At 36.4% G+C, this 13,878-nt stretch overlaps 1 protein-coding gene across 3 annotated transcripts in view; it reads right to left on the bottom strand.

The window, feature by feature from the left end:
- GPR155 (G protein-coupled receptor 155) overlaps nt 1-13,878 on the bottom strand; it is a 39,694-nt gene that overhangs the window by 14,669 nt on the left and 11,147 nt on the right. For all 3 annotated transcript variants that reach the window (XM_027557270.1, XM_027557279.1, XM_027557288.1), the window contains 8 exons: nt 13,033-13,432; nt 11,046-11,211; nt 10,015-10,170; nt 8,399-8,482; nt 6,899-7,016; nt 3,028-3,112; nt 2,838-2,928; nt 1,562-1,772 (listed from right to left, as the gene is read on the bottom strand). In XM_027557270.1, coding sequence (XP_027413071.1) covers nt 1,562-1,772; nt 2,838-2,928; nt 3,028-3,112; nt 6,899-7,016; nt 8,399-8,482; nt 10,015-10,170; nt 11,046-11,211; nt 13,033-13,432 — 1,311 coding nt within the window. The remainder of the gene's footprint in view (nt 1-1,561; nt 1,773-2,837; nt 2,929-3,027; nt 3,113-6,898; nt 7,017-8,398; nt 8,483-10,014; nt 10,171-11,045; nt 11,212-13,032; nt 13,433-13,878) is intronic.

Raw genomic sequence — 13,878 nt, 5'->3', positions numbered from 1 at the left:
TACAACCTATCTGAAAACATACAGTAGATTGATTTATAGGATAAACGTTTAGAGTCCACAAAGAATGCAAGGAAGGAAAGGATGCTGGGCATGTTCAGAAAAGTACTCTAGATGTCCGAGAAATGGCTTTTAAAATTTTAGTGAACACATACACATAATCCTTAAATTTCCATTTTCAAATGGAAAATAGTCAAGAGGACTCAAAAGAATGAAATTCTGATGCTATAATCACAAAGGATCTAACAAAGAAATTAGTGAACACCACCAATAAAATGAACTAAAGGAGGCCTGATTGAAGCAGGGTTGATGTAAATCACTTGTTGGCCAAACACAGCCCTATGTAGTGGGACCCCACAGTCCTGTGTAGCAGGTGTTATCAGCATCAGATATAGAAACCAAGGCACGGGAAACTTGCCTATGACCAAATAATAAAGTTCTAGAGTCAGACTTGAACCTAGGCAGGCTGGTTCCATATCCCTGTTTCTACCCCCGGTCCTATCTCCTTCCAGTTTGGGATGATGAAAGATGGGAGGGAGGGAGGCAGGCAATATAAGCAGTGAGATTTATGGGATCCTCTTCCTTTTAAGACAGTTAAAATGAATTTTAAACCTTTTCTTTTTTCTCTTTCTTCTCTACTTATCGCTATTTACAACTAATAGTTTTAAGATCAGGTATCGCTCTACTCTACAAACTCTCTAAAAAAATAGAGGCCATCGTTTACATTTCCCAGCACAACGGTCGATGTCTATGAAATCTCTGCATGCACCAATGAATCCAAAATGCAGGCTCCATTGCTGAATTCCCTTCATGAATTGAGGCAAACCCCATACAACTGTTAGCACATTAACAATGTCACTGGTTAGGGTCATATTTTCACACAGGGACATATGTTCACTATAAATAAACATTTTAGGCTTTGCAGTCCACTGGGTGTCTGTTGAATGACTCAACTCTGCCAATACAGCATGAAAACATCCACAGACAATGCAGAAGTAAATGAGCATGTCTGTGTTTCAATAACATGTGATGGACACAAATTTGAATTTCATATAACTTTCAAGTGTCATAAAATATTTGTCTTTTAAAATTTTTTCTTCAACCCTTTAAAAACATAGAAGCTATTCTTAGGTTTGGGGCCATAAACAGGTGGCAGACTGCAGTATGCCAACTCCTAACTTTTACCATTAGCCCTGCTTCAATTAAGCCTCTTTAGTTCATTTTATTGATGGTGCTTACTTGATGCACTGTTGTTAATAAACATAGATGTTTTGTTTCCTAGAAAGAGCCTTCCCTAAGTTGTTACTCTTCTCTAAACTCTCAGGCCCAAAGAAGTCTGAGGATTAGACTTATTCTCACAGAAGATTATCCTCATAAAAGATTTATAAACAAGAATCTAATAAATGAACTTGTAAGCTCTTTCTATTATTGACTATGATTCAAGTTCCCCATTTTACAAATACTTGTGATATTGAAGATAATTCAAGGAAGTTCCCTTACACAAAACATTTAGAGTACATGCTATATAGGCATATAAAAGTTTCTTTATATTTAAGGATCATACTTGTTTCTGGGACAGAACTTGTAAAAGATTCGGGTTCATTTACTGGCACTGGACTGTCCTCGAAAGCAGTGTTTCCTGGCTCTGCTGCTTTGCGGTCCTGAGACTGGTCGAAACCTTCATAGCGTCCTGCTTGGGAGGTGCGGTTCATACACATGAGTGATATGCCAGCTATCACAATGCTGCAGAACAGGGTAACTGCTGTGATGATCATCTGTCAATGTTGCAGAGAGACGTTAGGCCACTTTTCACAATCCCAGCTTGATAATCTTAGTAGATGACTTAAGGGCACTTTTTTTGGTGGAAAATGCATTATCTCAGTAGCTATAAATGCTCTATAACAGTGGTTCTTTAAAAAGAGGAAGAGTATGGAAGGAATGTAAAGTACTTACAGAGAAATTAGGGTTTGTCTCTAATCAAATGTGATGTCTAGCTGTTCTTTTCATTATGTATCATGTCCTTGTTTACTAGTAATCTAAAGTAAGTCAAAGTGATAGTTGCTTAGTTGTGTTTGACTCTTTGTGATCCCACGAACTGCAGCCTGCCAGGCTCCTCTGTCCGTGAAATTCTTCCAGCAAGAATACTAGAGTGGGTAGCCATTCTCTTCTCCAGGGGATCTTCCTGACCTAGGGATCAAACCTGGGTCTCCCGCACTGCAGGGAGATTCTTTACTGTCTGAGCACTTATAGACTTTTTCTTCACATCAGAGTTTTTGTTTGCTGTAACACATAGCTCAAGTGTACTTTAACTAGAGACCTTATATGGTGATAACACTAAAGATAAGTAATTACAGCTAATACTTATAATCTTCAGCTTAAAAAGACATATGTGTTAGTTGCTCAGTCATGTCTGATTCTTTGTGAGTCCATGGACTGTAGCCCATCAGGTTCCAATGTCCATGGAATTCTCCAGGCAAGAATACTGGAGTGGGTTGCCATTCCCTACTCCAGGGGAATCTTTCTGACCCAGGGATCGAACCTAGGTCTCCTGCATTGCAGGGAGATTCTTTACTATCTGAGCCACCAGTGAAGCCCCAAAACAGGCTTAGGTATGTAAAATCATTTTTGTTTTTTAATTTCATTTTCTTTTTTATAGACATGTAAAAATATTTATCACATTTTGAGGTGTAAGTTAACAAAGTGACATAGGATCACCAGTGTGATAAGCAATAAGTTGGAATAAATTTTCAAAATTAATTTCAATGTAAGTTTAGCAAAACACATTAAGCAGCTAAAAAGAGACATTCTCAAGAACAGAACTGTCAATAAACTCTTCTCACCTGCTCTTTTCCATAAAAGAAGGCTGAGTCAATGCTTTCTCCATTATGTTTTCCAGTTACCAAAAGAACACCAACAAGGAGAGCAGGAATCCTATAATAATGAGAGTTTAGAGAGAAAGACAGAGAGAGAGAGATGAATAGTAACTGTGTATGTGAGAACAGGTAAGCAAACAGAAAGCTACCAACTTACCCCCAGCCAGATATTATGATGATTCCAACAGGAATTTGTACCCTTTCTCTCTTTTTCAAAAGAAATAAAGAAATTGCTAGAAGGCCTAAGAATAAGAAATAGAGATTAAAAGATAGGTGATTACTCTTGATGTTGATCAGACTTCATGGAACTTTAACCAAGCTTATTTCAATACTAGTCTGTAGTTCTTGCCCTAGAATTTACTCTTTCTAAATAAATGCTTTTCCCAATATTTTGAAGCAAGTTTTCTTAATTCAAAATCATTTGTTTTCCCTCCTACATTGGTCTTTACTAAAATCTTCTTGTTTTATACATGAGGACTTTTTCAAAAAGCCCAAATCATTTTGTTCTTTTGATTCATGTGTTTGGAATCGAAGTATATTTGTGGGGAAAAAAAAATTTTTTAACTGGATACAGAACAATTCTAAAAATAAAAACACCCCTGTTCTGCTGTTGCTAAGAACGTATAGGTAATTCTCACAAAGGTTTGTTTTTGGAAAATTCACCAAGTCTAAATGATGGGCCTTAATATAAACTTAATACAGAAACAAATGTTTTAAACGTTTGGACAGATATTTTAAAACAAATATTTCATGAGCTTTCCTTATACTTTATACCCAATTATTTATAGAAGTAACATCTTATTTTATAAATTTTACACAGCTATAGAAGCTTCAAACTTTAGGGCTGGAAGGGACCACTGTCTTAAATTAATTCCTTCATTTTATAGAGGTGTAAACAAGGGTTTGCCCAAGCCACACAGCCAGCAGAGGGCAGAGCAAGACTAGAAACCCAGTCTTCTGACAGAAGGTTAAGTCCTTCAGCTCCGTTCAGTGTTCTAAAACTTGTCTGTTGACCCGTTCAGTTCAGTTCAGTTCAGCTGAGTCGCTCAGTCGTGTCCTACTCTTTGCGACCCCATGAATCGCAGCACACCAGGCCTCCCTGTCCATCATCAACTCCCGGAGTTCACTCAGACTCACATCCATCGAGCCAGTGATGCCATCCAGCCATCTCATTCTCTGTCGTCCCTTTCTCCTCCTGCCCCCAATCCCTCCCAGCATCAGAGTCTTTTCCAATGAGTCAACTCTTCCCATGAGGTGGCCACAGTACTGGAGTTTCAGCTTTAGCATCATTCCTTCCAAAGAACACCCAGGGCTGATCTCCTTCAGAATGAACTGGTTGGATCTCCTAGGGATCTGGAAGTTTCTATGAGACATATGAACTCTTTTTGCTTTATTTGCAGTGGTGACCATCTTATAACCAAAGCACAGTCTCATTATTTCAGGGTTTATATCTGGTTTTATATTAAGTTTGAGGCAAGTGAAGGCCAAATGATACCACAACACAGTTCAAGTTAATGTTCTGTGGTAGTCTGAAGAGGGAAAAGCGGTGAGATAACCAGCTCATAAGCCCACACATCAAAGTAAAGGTAGGTCAAAAAAAAAAACCAAAAAAACCCAAAAAACCCTATCAGAGAAGTGAGTTCAAGCTGTGATTCAGATTAGCAAAATAAGATCCTTTGTCATGTCAGTTAATGTTGCTAACTACTTACTGAGCTTGTATTTTTGTTTAAATCTAATGAATTTGCATTGGTTTTAAAATTGTATATTAGCTGTATATAATGTCCAACCAGCTGATGCAAAGAGCTGACTCACTGGAAAAGACCCTGATGTTGGGAAAGATTGAGGGCAGGAGGAGAAGGGGGTGACAGAGGATAAAATGGTTGGATGGCATCACTGACTCAATGGACATGAGTTTGAGCAAACTCTGGGAGATAGTGAAGAACAGGGAAGTCTGGAGTGCTGGGGTTCATGGGGTAACAAAGAGTTGGACACGACTTAGCAACCGAACAACAAGGAATTTATATCTAGATTTAAGATTATACAGATTAAATAACACTGTGCTATCCATAATACGAATCAACACTGAGCTCCCTGAGAATTGTTTTTCTTTATACGGAACCCACTCAGTTCTCAAGTTCAAGAGATACTATCATACCAGTGCTCCTCCCAAGGCATTTGTACCCTCTATTGTTTCAGGTTTAAGGTGCCAGGGAAACAAGCAACCAATCACAAAGGAGTGCCAACTGTGTTACAATAGTGAGGGGACTCCTGAAAATTCTAATGTTTGTCATTTTATTCCTGCCTTGTGAAAATATTGACAAATGAACAGAAGGCTCAGTCTAGGCCTGGATGTCTCACTGACGAAGCTGTGAGAGCTCGTGCCTCAATCAGCTAAACTCTTTGAGTCTTATTCTCCTCACTTGCAAAATGAAAGATTTAACTAGACTGGTGTTCCCAAAAGCAAGAAGACTGTAGGTGGCACAAAGATGAACTTTTTTTTTTTTTTTTAATAATTATGTGTTTAACACGTGCTTGAAAAAATTTTAACTGATACATAAAACCTGGGATTTTACCGAGATAAGACTAAATTTGTAATATTAAAGTTAAAAAAATAAGTTAATTTTAAGGGGGAAAGAAAGGACACGTGGTATGCAGATATGGGAAAATTCATGAGGGTGGTTTGCAAATGAGTATAACTGAAAATGGCTGAACCAAATGATTTAAAATGACCTTTTAGATTCAAAATTCTGTTATAATAATCTTAAGGTTAAAGGGCACCTTCATTGGGGTCAGGAAATTCAGAACAGTTTCTTTGGAGATTTTGGTATTCATGCTTGAAGAGAATTTCAGAGAAACTTGGGGCTTTTTGATAAACTGAGCTCTTTACTGCTCTCTTATTCTCATTATAAATTTAACCTTAATAAACCTAAGTATTAGAGACCAAGTTGTTTCTTCTGTATTTGGAAATAATCTCTAGGCTCTTTTAATTTGACACCTCATGAAAACCCTCACACCATGCAAAGTGTACTTGCCTTTAAAAAACTACAAACCTCCTGTGTGCACTGAATTCATTTTGTAATTTCTCACCGCATTGTTGCTTCACTTCAAAAAGCTGTTGACTTAGATGGGTCCTGCTTTTGATCCTGAAGGCATGAAATCAAAGGCCTATTCCCTCCAGCCACTTCCCCTGCCTCCTAACAGTGGCTATAACTAGCGCAACAATTCTACAATTCCCTTTTATGTGCCATTTTACAGGTTTGCATTTGTGGTACGACTACAAATCAGCCAGACTGACTGATTCATAAACATACCAGAATGCGTGCACCCAAATTAATGTTTTCCTTCAAATGAGCAATGTGCTAAAACATTCTGAATATCCTTTTTGGAGCCAGTTGAAATGAAAAATAGTTTTTTCTTACTGACTATTCTTCTATTTCCATACCCTTTTAATCACTTGTTTTTCTTGTTCTTATACTACTGCTCTTCCCTCTACTTAAAATACAATTAAATTTGTTGAGCGCCTACCACGTACCAGGCATAAACATCCATATTTAATTTAGTTCTTAAAATAATCCTGTAAGGTGCTTACACATAAGGAAACTGAGACCTCAAGTCAAGTCATTTGCTTAGGGCAGAAAGAGAATTATTGTTCATTCAGTTCAGCTGGGTTCTAAGCGCCCTCTGGTACACAACTCACATCCTCATCCCCCTCTGCCCATAGCTTCTCTCTCTGCCTGCTTCCAGTGCTTGCACCCTCGATGGCTCAAAGGGGAGCTCTGGGGACTGTGGCCTAGAACCCAAGGCCCTGAGGACAAGGACATGTGACTGGAAACCATCTGAGCCCAGGTAGGAAAAAGAGTGATCACGAAACAGAACTCAGCTTTGCAGACTGCCTAGTTAGCGAGTACAACTGCCTGAGCAGGTTCCCTCATCCTGTACCACTAGACTTAAAATAGATCACTAGAAGCTGGAACCTCAAGCGATGGAGGGGAGGGCGACCCTAAATTTCTCTTCATGATCCAACTTACCTGTCCACAGGTAGGTGCTATAGAGGGAGCTGTACAATAAGACAAACACCAGAATTTGTCCAACAAAATTTTTTTCTTTAACAAAATTCCATATCATCATTCCAGCACAGACGATAGACTGAAGAAAAAAAATGATAAAAAAAACCCCGAAATCAGTCATACTCACATGACTCATACTCATGTGTTTTATTCGCAGCAACTGTAATTATTCATTTAAAATTATTGCTGAGCAATTAACTATTGCATCTTAGTTATACTAAAACAGTAAGTTTTATGATTAAAAACCTTTTTATACAGCACCTTTAACAATGTACATATTTAATTGAAACAGATAATGACAAGATTCTAAATCCTAAGCTTATATTTAGTAAAGGTTTACATAGAAAATGCTAAACTTCTTTCCAGTATAATTTGAGACATGCAAAGATTTAGCTAGAAAAGTAATAAGAGAGGTAAATTTTTAATAATTCAATTACTTCTATTAAAAAATGCAAAGTTATCACCAACTGTCATTACAGTTGTCTTTTAGTATCCACAGAGAATTGGTTCTAGGACCCGTCCTTATCCCCTGACAGATAGATACCAAAATCCAAGGATACTCAAGTTCCTTATACAAAATTCTATAGTATTTGCATATAACCTATGTACATCTTCCTGTATACTTAAAAAAATATTTTTTTAATTGAAGGATAATTGCTTTACAGAATTTTGTTGTTTTCTGCCAAATATCAACATGAATCAGCCATAGGTATACATATGTCCCCTCCCTCTTGAACCTCCCTCCCAACTCCCTCCCCATCCCACCTCAAAGAGGGTTGTTACATAGCCCCTGTTTGAGTTCCATGAGTTTCTGTACACTTTAAATCATCTACAGATTACTTATAATACTGAATACAATGTTAATGCTATGTAAATAGTGGTCGGCATATGGTAAATTCAAGTTTTGCTTTTTTGGAACTTTCTGGAAATTTTTTTTCTGAATATTTTCAATCTGTGGTTGGTTGATTCTGAGCATGTGAAACCTATGGATATGGAGGGCCAACTGTATTAGCTTCAACTTTATATAATGCAAGATCCAATGCAATATTTAATAAATTAGGAATAAATTAATTATGATCAAATTGCAACAACTGATTGCATTTGGTAAAAAACACTTTGATTTTATAACTGGAAAAACCCAACGAAGAAATTTTCTCCTCTATAGAAATATCAGTTCAGTCGCTCAGTCGTGTTCGACTCTTTGCGACCCCATGAATCGCAGCACGCCAGGCCTCCCTGTCCATCACCAACTCCCAGAATCCACCCAAACCCCCGTCCATCGAGTCGGTGATGCCATCCAGCCATCTCACCCTCTGTTGTCCCCTTCTCCTCCTGCCCTCAATCCTTCCCAGCATCAGGGTCTTTTCCAATGAGTCAGCTGTTTGCATATAATCAATGAGAAAAACATAGCTTTTTTTTTTTTTGAAAAACATAGCTTTAATTATCTGTAGGTTTACTAACCTGAGCGATGAGTAAATTAGTTGTAAGCATATGAGGAAGCTGTTTATATTTCTTGCTCAAAAGAAGAATAGCCAAAGACCAGATCTTAAAGAGAGAGTTTCAAAAGTTATTCAGGTTTCTTAATCTTTATAACTACTTATTAATTACTAATTTTTATTTTTAATTACTAATTACTTATTAGACTCTTTAAAGAATTCTTTTATCCTGGTTCAAAAAGGAACAGCAATATTTTATTTATTTTAACCGTAGTTCCCATAAGGGTATTAAGGTAAACTAATATCCAAAGTAAAATAAAAAGCATGGGGAGAATGCCTTGACCAGGGCCATGTTCCAACTTTCCCTACCTTTGGTGGCTGGGATGGGACATAGGTTCACAGCCAACTATTCAGAAAAAGAGATTAGTGGGAGATGCAGTTATAATGCACTACCGTAAGTTTTCCCTTTTTGATTCCACCATATTGGCTCATGAGGTATCTAAATTCCAGGCTATCTTACTTCCAACAATACATGTCACCCTCCTTAAGATGAATTTTCCTGCATTCTTTACATTTAGAAGGATACATAATAGTTACCTAAATATGTTATTTGATTTCCTTCTTTCTTCTCACCACGTTGTCAATCAAAGTTATGTTGTCTCTCCCCCCCTCCACCAAACTGCCTTATCAGTGGGCATAGATTTTAAGAATATGTAACAGAAGCAAAATTTCTTAAAAACTATATTAATCACATGTGTATTTGTTGCCAATGTATATATTCATCCTTATCTCCTTTGACAGCAAATATTCTCTTTTTTTAAGCCAGAATACTATTTGAATTCAATAGGCACTCAATCTACAAGATACTCTAGTTGCCAAATGTATAAGTATTTAATATGGGCTAGATATATTCAAAAGTTTCATTAACATTAAATGGGTGTTTGGTCTTAATCCCAAAGGTCCCTGACAAAAACACAGTTCTACGATAGCTAGTATCTGTATAGTGATTCACCATTTGCAGAATGCTTTTTATATATATTATCTCATGTAATCCTTAAAACAAACCATGGAAATAGGTGAAGTTATTATCTCTATTTTATAGATGAGAAAACTTAACCTTAGAGCAGTTAAGTTTACTCCACAGAGAAATACAGCTAGTCTGTGATAGGTGCATACGTGCATGCTTAGTTGCTTCAATAGTCTCTGACTCTCTGTGACCCTATGGACTGTAACCCACCAGGCTCCTCTGTCCATGGGGATTCTCCAGGCAGGAATACTGGAGTGGGTTGCCATGCCCTCCTCCAGGGGATCTTCCCGACCCAGGGATCGAACTCGTGTCTCTTATGTCTCCTGCATTGGCAGGTGGGTTCTTTACCATTGAGCCACCCAGGAAACCCCAGTTTGTGACAGCACCAGGAGTCAAATCCAAGTCTGACTAAATCTCATGCCTTGTCTGTTATACAATTCTACCTCCCAAATGGAAAGGCAAAACTCAGAAGGCTAATATTACATTTCATGGGCAGGCTTCAGTTTTCTCTATTGTACAAGAAATTAGGTTTTTATTCCATAACTTTCTATTACCAAGCTATTTTCAGATTCACTCTGCGATTTTCATTCATTTTTATACTGAATCATACTTACCAAGGAGACCAGGCTGATAATACTTATATCAAAACTAACATTCTGGATGGCATATGCCAGTGGCTTAGGGTCCATGGTGGGAAAAGTCAGTAACCAGGCAGAAACGTACATGATTGGTGCAGACACAAAGGTGCTTATTACCATCCCTGAGGTTATCTGCCAAAATGAAATCAAACTGAGGAAGAGTCACAGACTCAAACAATTCACATAAACTTTAGCCATAGCACACCAAGGCATTCTAAAATAAAAGCAAGAGTCAGTAAAAAGACATCACAGAACCCAACATGTTATCTAATAGCATATTCCCCTTCTCTGAGTGTTCTTAAAGAAACATAGTTAAGTTCCTTTGGCTCCTCTTTTAATTCATGCTCAATTTATATCTGCATATAACAAATGCTAGAAATCCCACAGCTGATGGTTATCTTCTAGGTTCTGGAAAGTAAACCATATGAATGATCTACTTAAACTGATGACCAGTTTCTTTCCATACTATTTGATAAACTATAGGGCAATAAAAGCAATTTCAAAAAGAGAAAAATTACCATGCAAACATTCCACCGATTAAATAATGGAACTAATGGAACTTAAGTGAACAATTTAGTTCCTTCATGTTGTTTTCAAAAACATCCACTCTAATGCTGTGGATAACACACTGGACGCTAGTTGGTGTTAACCAACTTAACTATTTATTGCAGTTGATTATGTGGTATTTTGCATCTGGTGGCTGGATTATCAATGAATAAAACAGATTTTCTCTCTCACATTTCAAAAATTACCCTTCTATAAATAGCCTTCAGGCTTAACTATAATTATAGCATTAAAACACTTGAAACTAAAAAGATGAATGAAAAAATTCAGGGCTGAATAAAGATCCCAGATTAAATAACTCTATTGTTACATGATGCCTCTTTATTTACAATGAGGCAGTTTCCAGATAACAAATTCTCATACAAGAATATAGATTTCTGGGTTTCAAAAATTCATTTTTCTACTAACCAAACAATCAAACTTAGCAAGTAATAGATACATACAATCTCTACTTCCATGTTGAACTGTGTTGCAAAGATAGCCACTCCTGGTGCTACAGGAAAGACACCATACAAAAACGCGTAATTTGACAAACTTGTGTGGTTTACTACACTGTCGTCCTTGTCCAAGAGTTCCACCATTTCTCTGCATAGAAGTGGCAGCACCAGGCTGAAGAAACAAGAAATACATCATTGCTTGATATCGAAGCATGCTGGTCCCCAAGTAATAAATTGCTCTAGTGAATTTGGCATTAGGTTATTCTTCTTCTGCCCAGAAGGTATCATTTTATTGAAAGAATCAAATATTCAACTTGGAGCTACTTAAAGTAAAACAATAGTCTTTAAATATCAGGAATTAGGAGGAAAAGAAACTCAGATTTTTTTTGTGTTCTATGAATAATTTTCTTGCAAAAAATTGGTAAAGCGTTGCAATTATACTGCTGTTACTTGCTTTCCATATTAGTTCATCGCAATGTTAAAAAAAAAAAAGACTCACAAGCTGAGTAAACTTGTTTAAAAGAAAATTACTAAACATTTTTTTGGGGGAAAAAACCCAGCTGACCCTTATTATGATCAGGGTTTTAAATGCTTCAGGTAATAACAATGCTACTAAGTAGATTCTAAAAGGCAGTAGAGAAATAGGTATCTTACAATTAGTTTTTTATCTTTGTAAAGAAAAAAGGTTTAGCAAAGGGAACTATAATAACTGAGGTAGAGCAGAAGCTAGTTAAATCCAAATCTGGTGAAGAGTCAATTATGAAACAAATCCTCCAGGATTCCATAGAAAGAGCATATCAAAAGTAGTGAATTAAAGGAGCTTTCCTTTAAAAAGAACAAAACCAAGGTTAATATTGTCACAGCAGGACATACAGAGATGCTCTCAGATGGAGTCAAGAACCACTTTTATGTATTTTTATAATTAAAAGAAGACAAAATTATATAATAGGAATCATAGAACCAGAAAAAAATTTTTAATGAGAATATTTAAATATTTATAAGTAATGGTTGGTAATCAGTGTCATTGTCAGAACTGTATTTACTATTGTGGCAAAACTAAATATTACTTTATTTCCAAGAACATAAAACCACTATAAATAATCTTCAGAATTTATATTCATCTTTATTATTTTGAAAATATAGATACTATTTCATATTGCACAGTTACCATGAATTTGTCTACAGAGGAGCTAAATTCAATAGTTAAATATGCCCCAAGTGCCTTGGGATCATCTCATAGTAAAATTATGTCACCTACACCAGGAAGTATAACTCCATGGCTAAAGAGCTAAAGAGGCTGAAGAACTATTAACTAAGGAGCTAAGAACTTTTCATTTGCAGGTTAGGATCAGATGGTTGATAATAATCACTACTACTGACTTATCCATATTTAGAAAATTTAACCACCTTCAGAATTTTAGAATATTTCCCCTAAGTTCATGAAATAAATTTGTATGTTCAAAATTATTGCTTTCCTCATAGCCAAATCCCTGTGTTCAGATCCTCATGTTCAGCTACTTGGTCTTTTTATCATCTGCTCTGGAGAAGGAAATGGCAACCCACTCCAGTATTCTTGCCTGGAAAATCCCATGGACAGAGGAACCTGGTAGGCTACAGTCCATGGGCTCACAAAGAGTCAGATATGACTGAGTAACTTCACTTTCATAGCCAATAGGATTTTAATAGATTTAGAATACTCAGAAATCCTGCAAAATTCCCTTAAAACTATGATCAAACTAGGACCTTGGAAGGTATTAGGGAACATTACATAAAAGCTGAAGGGAAACCATAGTCTTTATTCTTTAACAGTAAAATAGAAAAAACAACCTGCACAGAAATGACTTTCCACAATCACCAATATCACATTTTCCTTTAAAACCCTTCAATTAGGAGGGACTACTACTATCGAACTATTTAAAGGAGAAAATCCCAACAAATTGGCTAAATAAGGCTTTCACAAAGTATAATCCCCAAGTAAATAAGTGAAACTTACAGTTTAGCTGTGATGAGAAGAATGAGTACAACAAATGCTGACTTCTTTAGTTTCTTTATTTTTCCTACCATTGTAAGACCAAGATAAAATAGAGCTGATCCAGAAAAAGAATTTGCAAGTCCATCAAGAAAATTTTCCATATATTCAGGCACCTTTTGATCAAGAATAAAATTGAAGGCAATGCCAATGAAGACCATAAATACTATTGGGTTCTGTAACACACGCAAGAGTCCAAGTCCCAAAATTTTCACTTTGTTTTGAGAAGCATTCTGAGTGTCTTTCCATTTCTGAATTTCACAGAAGATAAATCCTATAGGGTTTAACATCATCAGAGATATTGGTGCCACTAAGTAAATGTACTGGAGATATTCTGGGTATGTTGTTTGATATAAAGCTTCAACTGCAAAATGCAAATTAAAATGGATTAAAAAATGATCACCACAGAAATATATTAATAAATTATGTATATAATATGTTCCTTGCTTAATTATAACATATTGTACATTAACCTAAATAGTGTAGAATGACTTCATTAGCTTAGTTTTGGAAAAATATATTTTAGTAAAGCTGAAAAGGAAGAAAAACACACTATATTAAATGACATAGTTTATAAGGCAATAATCAACTTTTAAAAATTTTTAGTTAAACTAATTTTTACTGTGTAGAGGCTAAGACTAGTCTCAAGAACGGGGCAGAATTGTACAGGTCTTAAAACAATTTAAAGTTAAAATCTACTAACCAAATGTTTAAGTAGTCATAGCACCAAGGTGGTTGTTGGTTCTCTTGAGAGGGAAGTTTCATTGACGTGATGAGGCAGAAATCAGAGGGCAGAGGAGAGAAATGGAG

The sequence above is a fragment of the Bos indicus x Bos taurus genome, chromosome 2, assembly GCF_003369695.1.
Source record: "Bos indicus x Bos taurus breed Angus x Brahman F1 hybrid chromosome 2, Bos_hybrid_MaternalHap_v2.0, whole genome shotgun sequence".
In the NCBI taxonomy this organism is placed as follows: domain Eukaryota; kingdom Metazoa; phylum Chordata; class Mammalia; order Artiodactyla; family Bovidae; genus Bos; species Bos indicus x Bos taurus.
Note: the sequence above shows the minus strand (reverse complement) of the source record. Positions and strands in the feature narration are given on the sequence as shown.